General features: G+C 38.1%; 1 protein-coding gene across 6 annotated transcripts in view; it reads left to right on the forward strand.

Annotated features, from left to right (window-relative positions):
- RGS7 (regulator of G protein signaling 7) overlaps window positions 1-15,551 on the forward strand; it is a 253,975-nt gene that overhangs the window by 174,349 nt on the left and 64,075 nt on the right. For all 6 annotated transcript variants that reach the window (XM_055811125.1, XM_055811126.1, XM_055811127.1 and 3 more), the window contains one exon: window positions 4,592-4,643. In XM_055811125.1, the coding sequence (XP_055667100.1) occupies window positions 4,592-4,643 (52 nt within the window). The remainder of the gene's footprint in view (window positions 1-4,591; window positions 4,644-15,551) is intronic.

A 15,551-nucleotide genomic window follows, 5' to 3' on the forward strand; every position in this document is an offset into this window, starting at 1 on the left:
CTGTCAACCAGGCTCTTAAACAGGCAATGCTGGCCCTCTGGAAGTCCAAGGTAGCACTTCTGCTGACCCCCTCCTTACTTTTTTGGGTGTAGAAAACTCTTATCATCTCATGATCACTATGCCCGAGACATCCGACGACGACCACCAGTCCTTTGCTGTTTGAAAACAGCAGGTCCAGCAGGACATCTCCCCTGGCTGGCTCACCGACCAGCTGTGCCAGGGAATTATCTTCCACACACTCCAGGAACCTCCCAGACTGTTGTTTCCTCTCTGCTGTGTTGTGTGTCCAGCGGACATCTGGTAGGTTGAAGTCCCCCAGGAGGACAAAGGCTAGCAATCTTGAGACTTCTCCCAGCTGCTTGTAGAATGTTTCATCTGTCTCTTCATCCAGGTTGGGTGGTCTATAATGGACTCCCACCAGGGTATCTGCCTTGTTGGCTCTCCCCCTGATTCCTACCCATCCACACTCAACCCTAATGTCACCATCATTAAGCTCTAGGCAGTCAAAACACTCCCTGACATACAGAGGTACTCCGGCATCACCTTTCTTCTGAAGAGTTTGTAGCCATCCATGTATGGTGATTCTGTAATTCTTTACTTGTTGTAGGTCTTTGCCTTACTCAAAATACATAACATCTACTGCTTATTTAGTGACCTGATATGTTTTTGAAAAATTCAAATTTTAGTAACCTTTATTTTTTAAGGATTCAGAAATAAATCATGTGTTGCAATTGTTCAATCTAGACATGAAATCAAGAAAGATAAGAATGTGGAAAATTCCATCTCTTTCCCTTTTCTGGAAAAGGTAGATCTTCCCCTTGCTGTAGTCTTCTGAAGCCTCTCTGCCTTATGTGATGTTTTTTAAATAACTGCCTACGTTTCAAATGTTACTTGAATGAGAATTTTTCCCATGTATAACTTGTCCTTCAGGTAACTTTCACCCCTTTAAACATCATGCAGATAATCCAATATTTTTGATAACTTCTGCCGCTTAGATGCTATAGAGTGTTAGAGAGAGAGGAAAAAGAGAAGTACCAGAGCAAAAGTTTCATCATAATATTTACACCTCCATATAATTGACAGTGCTGACAAACCAGAAGTCATTCTTTAGTTTCATGAGGGATTTTTGTTTTCTACAAATTTTTTCTACACGTTTCTACACATGAAAACACAATAATCCCTGAAGTATTCTGTGCTGAATTTCATCAGGCCTCTAACCTGAACTGTCTGACCTCATACAAATATTTCTCTTCCTGTTGTTTTTTGTTTGTTTTTGTTTTTTTCTCCTGTGCTTTGTCCTGTAGTCTTATCTTCATGTCCAAATTAATTTTGGGCATGTTCACAGAGCTGATTGCAGACAGACTTGAACTTTGTTCCCGCTGGGAGCCAGCTGGCTGAAGGCCAACTCTGGCCACGTTGCAGTGCTTGAGCTGATGAGCTGTACTTCTCAGCAGGTCCCATTAAATGCATCTGAGCACCACACCGGCAGGGTCACAGCTTGCAGTTCAGCGGCAGCTTGTGCCTGCCCAGTTCAAACCATCAGCAAGGAAAGCTCACGCCTGTGTGTCATCCCCTGAGCAGAAAGACCTTTATCTGACTGCAGTCCCCCTCCTCCTGGCATTCCAAGGAAGGCATTTAATAATCTTCTGTACTTGTCTGTGCTAACTGTTGTTTGAACCCCCTTCTCATATTGTAATGCTTACCTTTTGCTGGGGTTTCTTTTTAGCTTACCTTGTAACACATTATTGAAACCTTTTATTATGACTTATCATGTGCTTTGCTAATTAAAACTTACATTCTGTTTTAACTTTTCTGCTTTTATCTCCCTGGCGCAGGGAGGCATAGACTCATTCTTAGTAGTGTATGCATTATTTTGTGCTTTTTCCTTGATCTCTTTTTCATGTTTAGTTGACTGGAGATTGCAGTATGGTTACACTGGCCTGTCACTATATTTTCTCTCTAAAGGTAGTTGGGCATTTAGTACTGGCTCTTTCAGTAGCTGCCATCTCCCTTCCATCTCTTTGTCCCTTGGTTTACTTTCCTGAGAGACCTCCTCTGCCTGTTCTCTGAACCTGCTGGCCCTCACACTGCTGTACTCATCTTTGCAGAATACCAGTCTCATCCTGCAATTGCTTTCAATCCTAGTACTACACACCTGCAAAGTCTTGGTCAGGTATTTTCTAATGGAACAAAATCTATTTCATGTGTTCCCTCAAAAGTTTCGCTCAGCTTTGAAAAGGAGAAAGCACCCTCAGTGCATTTTCATGCTCTTTAGCATAGGTCTAAGCTTAGTCCCTCTGTAAGAAGCAGTTCTTGCCATTGGGGTGCACCATTTTGTCCTTCAGAAAAGCCTTGGCCACCTCTGTCTCCTAGCGAGCTAGTGACATTTCACAACATTGAAGATCCTGCCCCCTTTCCCATATTCTATTTAGCCCCGTACTCACTCCACCACTGATGTGCAAATCCCAATAAAAGTTGAATATGTTATTTTAACTAAAGACTGAAAACAGGAATATCACATTTATCCTTGATTGATATGTCCCTGAGTGCCTCTCAGAACTATTTCTTGCAGTGTTCTTGGTGGTTGGGGGTAGCTTTTCATTTATGCATGAGACAACAGAGTCCTTCTCTTACATCACACACATATAGTCATGAATATGTAGTATTTTCTTAGAGCCTGATGTGAAATAAATGCCAAAAGCAGTTTTGAGGTTTGCTCAAAATCACAAGACAGGATTTATTTTTTAATCTCAGCTGGGATGGGAGTATATGTAATTTGGCAAGAGAAATCCTAAGTATATATAAAAAGTTTTAATACTGAGTTTGCAGCAAGTACACTGACAATTGGAAGAATCTCTGGCTCTTTACTTCTGAAAGGGCTCTTCCTCTGCACCTTTCTCCAACCACCCTCCACTGTAACTGCTATCCCCCCCGTAAACAAAATCTGAGCCCCAGCCAATTTCAGCTCAGAAGCTGCCTGAGCAGATACGGTTTCTGTGTATTTAGTAATCCTCACTGCATCCTTTTTCCAGAAGCTCAGCCTTAAAATAAGTGTTAGCAGGAAAATGATGTAGTGTTGCTTTTCTTCTTATGCCTGTCCCAAGATACATTTCACACCTCTAAGGAAGAACTGTTCTCCCTCCCCGAGTTTGAAAACTGTATATTTAAATGATGGTGACCTTATGCTTTATATGATTGACATGGTTAAATGACTTTTACATCTTTCTTCTCCAGGATTCTCTGAGTGCTACCATTCATTGTTTAGGGATTCCTCTTCTTTCCATTTGTGCTTATACTGGCTGCTTTGCTTTCAGTGGCACTGCAAAGGCATAGCCGATAGGAGAATGTCTTACTGCTGCTCCATTACAGGGCATGAAACAGCTTCCAAGAAACTCATCTCAGCCTTCGAAGTCAGCTTGTGATAGTTTCTTTTTTACCCTTTAACTCATTGCTGATGCTTGATAAACAGCAAGTTCTAAATTGCTGCTGTTAAAGTTGATGGGTCATTGTTGCAATGGAGAGAGATTTTTCACAATATATATATTTAACCTGACAGTACGTGTGAATGTGTCACCCTTCAGCCCTGTTGGTTTCCAGGTTAACATTAAAACAATTTTGTGGAAGTGGGCAACAACAGAGGTTTCAGTTTTTGCAGCTGGGAGATCTTTGAGAAAAACCAATAAGGAAGGAAGTAAAGCATAAGTTTTTCCTAAGGGAGTACCTGTGTTCTGAAATACCACTCAGAGCAGTCCATACATTTAATGACATTAGTTCAACTAATCAAATAATATATAATTCTCTGTCTATGTGCGTATGTGTACCTATATATGAATGTGTTATGTATAACATATTAGAAACCTTTGCATTTTGATAAAAACTTACCATTTAAAAAAATTAAGTTATTTGTATGATAAATGCCTATATGGTCTTATGTTCCTCCTTTGGTAGGAGTGGATTATTTTAAACAATACATTTAGCACAGTTTTAAATAGCATAGTATTGAACTAGTTATCGATACTGTTTTTGGCTTTCCATTAAAAACTCCCACATTTTAAAACACAATTGGTAAACAATTAGGAAAAAATAAAGACCCCAACAAATGAAAAGAACTGTAATAACTTTGTGAAAACAGGTTGTGTTTAGTGGCATTTTTAAACAAATAACTCCTATGGAAGAGTATTGAATATTAATATATAATAATGAAAACTCTCCAAAATCAAGAATTGAATGTATTCCAAAGTATCTTGTCTTTTCACCTTCTAAAACTGATTCTTCAGGACATGAGAGGTATGTTGCTAGGGAAGATGAAAAAGAAAACCTCACTACCTAACCTTGGGGGTTTTGTTCCCTTAACTTTAAGAATAAAAAGAACACTTTGTTCTTCTGTTTCAGTGCCATTCTGACACTACTGCAGTAAACAAGCGTACAAAATTAATTTTCTGTTTTGATGACTATTTAAAAATTGTCAAGTTAACAATATAATAGATCTATCAAAAATGTATGATGACTTTGAAAACCAGTATCAATCCAAGGACTGTATAATACTTGCATTGTCTAACTTGAGTTCCCTACTTCTTTGTTTTGTCTATAGACACCCTATTTTTGGCCATCAAATTGTTGGGAGCCGGAAAACACAGACTATGGTCAGTGTAGAAATTTTTCCTCTTTCTTTTGGGAATTATGCATTATATGAATGAACACATCATTACAGTCAGTCTTGTTCAATCATCCCACTGTTAAAAACATAATTATGTTTCATGTAGTCATTTTGTGCAAGAATTGCTGGTACTGAAATGAATGTGCTGTTACCTTTTCCAAAGTTTATTAAAAGTTCGTTAAAGTCAGATTTGGAGTTGATCAGAGGGGAAAAAAAAGTGTCAAAACTCAAAACCTACCTTGCCATCTACAACTTCTGTTTGCTTCAGGAAGTGTAATTATTTACAGTGACAGTCTCAGCGAAGCAGAGGACGCTTTGTTGATGGTTGTGCAATAGTTATTCTCAGATTCAGACCTGAAAATGTGCCTAGTTTAGACCTCTTATTTCTGAATACACGGTGTGGAAAATTGTTTATTATGGAAACTTATGTGGTTCTAATAGGTACTGTATTAGAAAATACCTTGTTTCTTTGCCTGTTTCTTGGGTTTCTATTCATAAGTTACACATTGTAATTGCTGATGTGTGCTTAGACAGGAAAATCTGAAGATAATGGGTAGTAACATTTTACAAATAACTCATAAAAATGATAAATCAGGTGCCTCTGTACACCAAATAGTGACATGATTTTTAAAGAAAATGGTTTATCTATGAACATATGACTCTCCTGTTCATTCTAATCTAGACTGTAAGTACTAAGCTCATCTGAAGACCAGGTCACTTTTTTAGGTAACCAAGCATGTACGTGATAGCTTAACTTTTCAAAAACTCAGACTTTGGAAGTCTCTATTTATAGCTTTTTGGAAATTTAAATACCTGTAGTGGATTCAGTCTCAGCCTTTGGGAGCTGAAGACCACAGGGATGGATGGTTCCAATAGATGCTTGCTTCCTTTCTGCAACAGAAACTGTTTAATTTCAAATACATCGCTAACTAAAAGAATTTCAAGATGAGGCTCTCAGCAGAGCTGAGGGCCTTCAAGGTAGAGTTTGAAAATGGTAAAAGTTTCCTCATCCTATAGAAGGAGGAAAATGTTTATCTTTCTGTAAAATTTGTAAAAAAACTGAGATTTGAAGTTGTCCAGCAAATAGTTATTGAAAGCTACAAAGGAGAAGTGATTCATACCACACCTGAGTGATTAACCACTCCATATGAGGAAATTAGTTGCTGAAGGAGAAAAGCTTACCACTTATTTCAATGTGTTTTTTTCCTTTCCTTGAAAGTGTTACTTGCTTTTCTCAGAGGCACACTTCAGTATAGTCTCCTAGTATGTCAAAGATCAGAAAGTAATTTATTACGGTTTTAAGAGACTGAGTTGTTTAGCTGTAATGTGTATTACATTACCAGGGGGATTTTAATAAATAAATATAGGCTTAACAGGTTTGAACTTGAGATCAGGCTGAGAAAGTTTCTATTAATATCCATTAATCTAAATTAGGAGAGACTAACTTTCTAGTCAGAGCTGACCCATTGGATTGGGGAATGAATTACAGACTCTAGTCAGTAAACAGAAATCTTATATAATCTGTCCAATATTTGCATGCCAAAAATACAGAATTAAACTTGGGATCAGTTTCTTCATCATGCAGGGAGGTGCCAGTGTTGCACAGTAGACATACTTGTTACAGACCTTTTGTGATTTAAATATAAGACCTGTAAAATATGTTCCAGTTGGTGAATTTACACTCTTCTGTAGCAGAGGGGTGAATGAAGGGAAAGCCCCAATCCTTCCATCTCATTGCTCCTTCTGAGTCATGAGCCAAAGGTTATCTTAACAAAGGTGTTCTTAACACGCCTGTTCAGAAACCCACCCACAGCTCCCTCATACAGCAGGGTCAGAGCATTGCAGAAGACCTACCTAAGGTGGCTGTGTGTCACCAGAATTGGCTAACGCTAGTGGAAAATTCACAGGAAAACTAAATTTTTGAGACAACTTTTCAATAGTGTTCTTATTAGCTTATCATCTTCCCAGTCCCAGAAATTAGCCTTTGCCTTGTGGCCTGTGGATTTTTTTCCAATATCTTTCTATGAATGTAAAGAGAAGGCAGATAAGGGGAGAAGTGAATACAGCTGCTTGCAAAAAAGCATCACATTATAAATGTTACAAACAGTGGTCATCAGAGGAATACAGAAAAATCAAACAGATAATCAAGAATCCAAAACAAATGTAAAATAGGATTGAAAGAATTTGAGGATGTTAAAAGATAGATTCCACCTCAAATACACTCCAAAGAGATCCTGCAGATGTTCACAGTAATTCTGTTACTTCCTAGAAAACATAGTAAATAGAATTTATGCTATTACAGTTATGCAAATAATTTTGCACTTCTAATGTATTATGGTGCTGTGCAGTGCATCCGTTTTCATGGACTTTTCCTGAAGAAGCTTGAAACTGTGCTCCTAAAACTAATGACTGTGGTAGGCATTAGAAGTCTCTCAAGGCCAGCAAGAAGTAAGCTTTCTCTGTAATCTTCCTTTATCAAAATGATTAACAAACCACTTTCTTTGGCATTGACCTAAATTTACAAGTCTTTGAGAACAAACTACAATTTTATTTTAATTTAAATATTACTCCCAACCACTTACCATTACTCACCCATAGCTGGGCTACTGTCCAGAATGTAGCATACTGCCGAGAAAATAATTAATCTTACACTAGAAATTAAATGAGATTGAGATACGGCATGTGTTAATTTATTACGAGAGCTAACTCAAAAACAAATAATCTTTACATCTATGTTATTTCTAATTCCACATCAGATTGTAATATCAAATATTTTCTTTAATAAAGATTTATCTGAAGAATTTTTGAAGAAAAAAGACATGGAAACAGAATCTTCCAATATGTCAAGAAACTGCAGACCCATTCTCATAATAAAGATATAGCGTAGTGCTATGTCTTGGTGACAAAAGGTGGGCTTGGATTAATTTATTGTATGTCAAAGTGGAATCGTGTAGCCTTTGATTTTGATTGTAACTATCAAAATATCAACCACCTGATCATTCTGTGGTTACTAAGGAACCACTAATTTTTACAAAGTGCTTAAAGTCTCCCTCCCTTTTTAATGAAAATCATGCTATAAGAGATCTCAAGAGAGATACCTCAAACTACAAATAATTTTTAAAAATATAGGTTCTTAGGTTCTGTCTGTTGAAGATACCCATTTTAATGCTGTATGTCTTGGAGTCCACCATGCAGGACACATTGTTCTGTGTAGAATCCCATTGGTTTCAGTGGGGTTTTATTAACGAAAACAAGTATGCACATTTATAATATTTTTTTCTTTAAGCCCAGTGTATTTCAAATCCTTTCACGTTTCTTGAGTTAAGTCATGTTTCTGAATTATGATTTGGCTTTGTGACAAATAGAATTGGATCTCAGTTCAGAAAACTGGCTCTGGAAAGGAACACAAGTAATGGCTGAGCGTGTGACCTACCTGTAATCTCTTTCCTTACAGATGTAATTTTTTTAACTGACATAATTTATTTCTCTCAGATTAAAAACAGTTCATGTCATTAAGAACTGATTAAATATGGAGATTTTTTATGTCTGTTGCATCTCAGAAAGGGGAAATATAAAGCCACATATGAAATTGTTATTCCATATGCATTTGGCCTCAGTTCTTATGGGACCCGTCAGGTTCTCTTGGAGTTTTTGTGACTCACAGGTATTGCCAATTTGAGGAATTCAGTTCCTTACTGTTTTTGAGCAAGATAAATAAGAAATACAGAAGGTTAGGGGAAAATTCCATTCACAACAAAATAGCAATTATTTCTGTGTTTGGAAAGCTCAAGCCTAAGCCTAAGCAAACAAATGAACACAGCTGTGACAATGTAAGAGGCTTATAAGAATTTCAAACGTATAAGATATTAAGAAGAATTAGTAACTTTTACTTATTTTCTCTAGTGCACATTTTGTCGATGGTTAGACTCAAAAGTGTTTGTGATACACAGACCTTTTCTTACAGTTAGCTGCATATTAAAAAAAAAATGTTGAAAGGAGAGACAGAATAAAATTTCACAAGTACCACAGTCACTTACAGTGTTAAGGAGGTTTGGACCAATACTGGAAGACAACAGTCTGCTACATCTATATAGTTGCAAGAGGCTGCTGTTTGAGCCTTGTAATTTTATGTGTGTGCATTTCTCCCAAGTGAGTTAAAAATGGAGGAGGACTGCAGAATCTTGGGTAGGTTATGGAGAACACCATAAATAACTGATAATGCAACATGAGTTTAAGAGCACAAAACATGTGATCTGTAAATGATGCTAAATTCGACTGTTTTTCTGTATATTCAAAGTAAATTTTTAAATTCTGCTACTATGAAAAAGGGCAAGTTATGAAAAGGTACATATTTTCAATAGCCTTCCAGATAAAGTCGTGCCATGAAGGCAGTCTTCTAGGAAATTAGAGCACTTGCAGGAAAAACAAAAGGCTTAATTAATTGCTCCTTTTAAAAGTGTGAGCACCCTGTCTGGATAAGTGCTACCTCTAAACTTCTGTGACAGTTCTACGGACATTTAGGACTCTGTTATCCAGGCTGAGTTACAGTAAAATAAGGAAACCATCTACTTTTGCTATGTGAAAGTTGTCGTCTCATAGCTGTTGTTTGCCAGCATTTTTATGAAAGCAAAAGTCTGTCCTATTTAATTTTTCTTGATAATCAGCTAACAACTCAGTCTGTACAAAGCTCCCTTCCTAATGATACCTTCTTATAGCTTAAGAGTGAAATGACAGACCTCTCTGTGTTCATGTAGAGCCTCTGCTGCTCCGTTCTGAACAGGAGTCATTGCACCTGGCTCATCCGCCTCTGCTCTGCCAAACTTGCCGTCGTGCTAAAGAATATATAGTACACAGAAAGTAATTACAATCATGTATCAAGTTTTTCACATCTTGAAAATTCTCATATTGTTTTCTCTCTAGAGTTTGTTGCCTACTTATTTTACATGCCTAGCTTCAAATCCCTCTATGAACGTTTGATTAGTTCAGGAATTTAATCTCTCATTCATCTGGCTGCATCCTTTCCTGTGGAGTAACTGACTAGAAGGAGAAATGCACAGAGGATGCTAAATATTGTTTCTTTGCCCGAATGATCAGGCAAGATTCCCTTGGCAACAGCTTATTAGTAAGCGATTTGTGTTTGAGAAATATTAAGCCCTATTTCTTACCTGAACTCTGCTGGAAAACTGTATGTGCTCAGCATCTCTGGAAGTCAGTCCATAATTATGAGTTAGTAGCTTGGGGCAAAACTGGTAGCAGAGTAGAATTTTCTTTGATATAAATTGTCAGACATGAATTAAAAATATATTTGTTAAAATTTATGCCATGAGAATGAGGAGAAATTTACCAGTGTCAATAGTTTCTGGAGAGCTCTGCAGTTCTGTAATCTTGCATCTTGATGTCCAGTTCCCATTTTTTCAACAGCTGATGCCAGCCAAAGTACATCAGCAATGACTCCTGCAAGCAATCCTCTTAGGTCCTTAACAGAGATCCCTCCTTTAAGGATCTGTCCCAAAGTGCCTCAAATACTGCTGGATCTCTAGGTGTAGTAAGGAGCAGACTCTTTCCACCAGACTCAAGTAATGCACTAAATTGCTGCCAAGACTGCATTGTGGCTCCTTACGTGTGTGCCTTTGCTTTGAGAAACTACATGTACAGAATATATTAACTAAGATCTTGGTGGCAGGACTAAGTGAGAAGACCAGTCTATAAAGGAGAATGGTCCCTGAAGAAAAAGGGCCAGTGCTTGCTAGGCATGAAATTTAATGTGGGCAGAACCGAATCGAATGAGCTGTAGGAAAGAGACTTAGCAGAAAGATGGAAGAGGTGACCTACAAGATTTTTTTCCACTCTGAATTCATATCCCATTATATTTCTCTGCAGAGCTACATAATTCACTCATTAGGAGCTATCTCTGTCATATAAATGATGAAAAGAAAGTCTCACTTCAACAAGCATGTCCCGAATTTTTTTCTGCTTCTTGCTAATTCTGACATTGACAACCACTGCAGCGAGGGCTCTGTAAGCAGGAGGCATTTCCTGAAAACGCTTTCCAGCCAGTTCACCACTTTAGAGTTTTACTTACTTGTAAACTTAGATATACTTACTGATTCTTTTTTTTGTTCCATAAATGTGTAATTTATTTCCGTAATCTGTGGAGCACGGAAAATGTGTTTGGCCAATACATTTGTATGCACGCATATGAAAAGGTAGCTGACCCAAGTACAGGTTTTCTGCAGTAATGTAAAATTTAAAGTAAAGTAAAGCTTTACTTTAAATGCATTGGTAATCTGAATCTAGGTCCCTTATAAAGAGAGATAAAATTTCGTGTCAGAATAAGTTCCAAGATTTATAAACATAACTTGTAATTTTCAGAATTGCTTTCAAATTTCTGTGTTGATTTGTGTGTTTCATTACCAGTATGGAAACTGGGACTTTCAGGTCATGAAGGCAGCAGTGACAACAAACAGTGTTTTTCTCTAGTCGTGCACTATCATGCCACTGATAGCCCTCTGTCAGGTGGGCACTGAGTAATTGACCGCTTTGTCAAGTAATGATTACCTTCTGATGCCCTCCCTGTAGCTGATTTTTGCAGTTTAGAAGAAAATTCTTTTCATCCTCCAACATCAGCAGCCTTGCCTTGGATTGCACATGCCCTAAGTGGTTTCTTTGCAAAACCACTGTATTTGGATTTGTTGTGCCTCCTTTTCTTAGCAGCTTTTCAGCAAGTGCATTTGGGTCCCCCTTAAATCTGAGTGCCTTAAGAGGTGGTAGAAAGCTTTTTTTTTTTTTTTTGTGCCAAAGCAGGGTATTAAATTCTTGAATGCAAATTGAGAGCATTATGATAACATCAAGAAGTATAAAATAATTCAATGGATGCAATTTTAAATTAGATTTGACAACAGGATATTTTTCATCTGATCCTATAGTTCATGTAGTAGTGACGACTCTTTCATACCTCTTTTGGTTACCCTGCAGGATTTTCCCAAGCCAACATCATCTGGGGACTTTTGTGTGTTGAAGATGAATTTGCCTTTTTCTAATTCTTGAGCTCTCTGATAGTTTGAGATTTGGTTTCGTTCTTGCCCTTGGCTTATGTTAGAAAAACCTCTACCCATCTAAATCTATAATAAAATTGCATTCCTTAAATGTTATAGAAACAGTGTGATCAAAGAATATAAAGTAGAGAAAGGGAAGAGTGTTTCAGGAGTTACATTTTTGACCATTTGGCAATTTAGTGCACACAAGCAATTATGGTCTTCCTTCTAACTTAATAGTATTAGCTTATACTAAAGAACATAGGCTTTTTTATAGGTACACAAGACTGATGGGTGACCCATTTGATCGCCTAAAAGTTATCTTTTTGTTAAGACTAAGTGAAACTCAATAGCTGTTGCAAAGAGAAAAAAATATATTTTTTTTATTGAATAAAAGCAGAGGTGACCTAGAGAAAGTATAAACAGCCCTAGAAATCCCACTGATTAAATGAGATCGTTGATTTCATTTTCTCCATCCTGCAGTCATGTTCTGTGCCGATTGTCCTGTAATTCTCCATCTGATGCTGGCGCTCGCATACGGAGAGAGAACTTCTGCCTGCCCACAGGGCACTTTGAAACCCTCAGACCTTGCAATACATTTTATTTTCTTTGCTCTTTAAATACTGACTAAGCATGTACACACTGACTCTGAAACAAGAATTTTGACTCACAGAGAGTATGAAGTGAATCTGGCCTCAGCGGAGATAATGAGTGTTCCCTGAAAGTTAACGCCCACCATCGGGGCTGAATCAAGCTGTAACACCACTGGCACTGGGACAATTATGTAAGGACTTTAAGTTTGTGTACATGGTGGTGGATGTGTAGGTGGTGTTATCCATGAGCTTCAGAGGCCCAGTTGTACTTGCACTGAATTTAGCTGAGGCTTTTTCTCTGCTGTAGTGAGAGGGAGGGTTTAGCCTCTGTTTCGCAACAAGCTTAAATTCCTCAGTTTAACTTTTGGGTGAAAGCTCTGGATTTTTTTCAGTAAGTGTGTGTAATATAATGTGGACTCAGTCCAGGTTCTTGATTCTAGAGTGAAACCTGTCATTATAGCTATGATCTCATTTAAAGAAAAAAAATCTAAAGAGGTTTCTTAGGACCTTTCAGGTACAAATAAACAGTCAAGAATGAGATACCAAGGTAGCTAACTGTGAAAATGGGTTATTAACAGTTTAAAAACTTGCAAGAGGGAAAGCCCAGGCACCTTTTTCATGCAGCTCTCTCTAGAACACTCTGCAATCTGACTTTAAGTCTCATGTTGCTCATGTTTTTGAATGCCTGAATAGAATTTTCAACAGCGAGTAGTCTGTATTTATTGCACAGCTACCAAAGTGTGTTTTAGGACTGGTTTGTGGTTCAAATGCCCATTTATAAACATCAGTGGCTGTCTTTCATTATGAAATATTGCGTATTAATATTGCCTTTAAAATTTTTGGCAAATCTGTTTTCTCATGATAATCTATCACTTCTAAAGCACAAGTTATAGCATCTAATATATAATTCAGTTTAGTGGAGGCAATTATGTTGATTGCAAAATCCATCAGAATACACTGGCTCTAAAAATAAGAGTGTATGTGGCAGTCCATATTTAGCAAATTGAGGTTATTAATCAGACCCTGTTCCTTGCATATAATTCATCCATACGTTAAGCATTTTTTAGCACCCTTGTCAGGGAGTGGCAAGAGCAGGCAGCTCTGCAAGGGAAGGTAAGCAAGAACCGAGGGTGGCAATAGTGCAGGTGGGAGCAATGTTCTCTCTGACAAAGTCTCAAGTGATCAGGGAGGTCCAAGGTCCAGCCAAGAAGCCAGAGCAGAGTCGGTAGGTCACAGGGCTGGTTAGAGGCATGTCTACAATGTAGCTCAAGCTGGGGCCAGGCGAAGTAGCTGGGCTTAAGCGCAGCTCCTGGGCACAGGGAGCCTCAGCACGGACCTGGATGGGCTGCTCAGGGCAATTGGTGGACTGAGGACCCTGACCAGGACCTTTGCGGGGCAGATAATTAGAGAAGTATACAGAAAAATAGAGGAGTTTAGCTGGAGACCCTTCCTGCAGATTGTACTTCTGTTTGAAGCTGTAAGATCACTGGCAACTTGTACAAACCACAGGATTAGAAAAGCAGACACTGTTGTTCTCTGAAATGCTGAGGGTCATCACTCTGCTTGGAGAGGGAAAGTGACTGACACCATCCCCACGTGCTCAAGGTCAGGTTACTGGACACACAGTTACTTCACATGTGTTTTGGTGCAGAAAGGAGCAGTACCTGCGAAAGATGGAAATATCCATATTTCATATCTTATTGCTTTACAAGCCAGAAGAACAAAATCCTCATTTCTCTGTCTTCAAACTTTCTGGCTGGAAATGAGAGTGACGTTCACATTTTTCTTGCTTTCCAATGTGCTAGTGAATTTTGTTACAGACAAGCCAAAGAATACGATAATGAGAGCGTGAACTGGTGAACTCAAATTTCTGAGCTGATGCCAGCTTCTCGTGTGACTATGAGCAGACTTAAACAGATCCTCAGACATGCATTTCTATAATAAGGATGTAATTGTTAGCATGTAGCAATGGCAGTAAATTGAGTCAAAGAGTAGGAATGCCCTGGAGGACTACTTTCTTCTACACTAGTGGATATGTTGTATTTCCCAAATAACTAAATCTTAATTGAGCATATACTGCCTTACCCGCACTGGCACATAAAACCATTTCTGACTTAAAGAATCCAAGCCACGGGTGTTAAAAACTTTAAGCTCCTGAAGGGGAGAGTATCCAGAGAAAAAAGTTTTGGGGGATGAACATGATTTTTTGAGTCTTGTCTAAGATATGCTCATAATGAAAAACAAATTTGCTATGGAGTTGGAGCAAAAAAGGCCATTAAAAAAAACCCTGCAGGGAAAATACTGTAGTCCAGTCACCCAGTGAAGACAAGACTGTTCTTAGACCCAGTATCAGATTAATAGTGTGGCAAACTAATTCCTCTTGCCTGCTCCTGGTGACCTGGTTGTTGTTTTGCCACTGTTGAGAACTTTGTGATCTGACGATGTTTTTTTGTTAAAATTGATCCTGACGGAAACATGGACAGTCAGCCACCTCTGCAGCAACATTTTTTGTTGGAGATAGCAGGAGATGCTAATCACAAAATATACCCCCAATGGGACTCAAGGAAGTGCTATGCTAACTAAAGGTGCCTATACAGGGACCATGAGAATGTGGTTTACAACAGCTTAAACAAGTGCAGAGAACAGGGAGTTTGTTTTGTTTCTGTTCAGATGGTATTAGAGTGGTTGGATTACACAAAATTTGACCCCTGGAGTTCTCAGAACTGTCTGCACATTTCTATTAAATATGTATTTTATTGAATATGTATTTAATTCATAAACATGAATTTTAAAATTAATATTTTAAAGGGGTTTAAGGATTATTTTTTTCTTGTTCAATGAAATAACTGATTGTGAAGGACAAGAGAGGAAAATGTTTAACTGTAAAAGAAGCTAAATAACAAAGACCATCTCTCTCCTCAGTATTGTCTTACCACTGTACTGATTGTGGATGCAACCTAGGTACAAAGGGTCCAGAATTCATCCCTTCATCTTTTTGTGACATTTCAGCATGCATGCCAATGCATTAGTGTAAGTGTATATTAATATTAAAATGCATAGAAACGGAGGCTATAGAAACTGTTTGTCTCTATGCTTGGTTTGTGATGTGGATTTGTACCTGTATTTATAGATTTTGTAGACACAGAAATTGCATTGGAACCAGAGAGGATATGGGAGTGCAGGGAATAGAGAAAGTGGCTGCTTATGGGGGTGGAAAGTGAAAAAGTATGAAAGAACACAGACCATATCACACACAAAAAAAAAGGC

This window comes from Falco peregrinus, chromosome 7 (assembly GCF_023634155.1).
Source record: "Falco peregrinus isolate bFalPer1 chromosome 7, bFalPer1.pri, whole genome shotgun sequence".
NCBI lineage: Eukaryota > Metazoa > Chordata > Aves > Falconiformes > Falconidae > Falco > Falco peregrinus.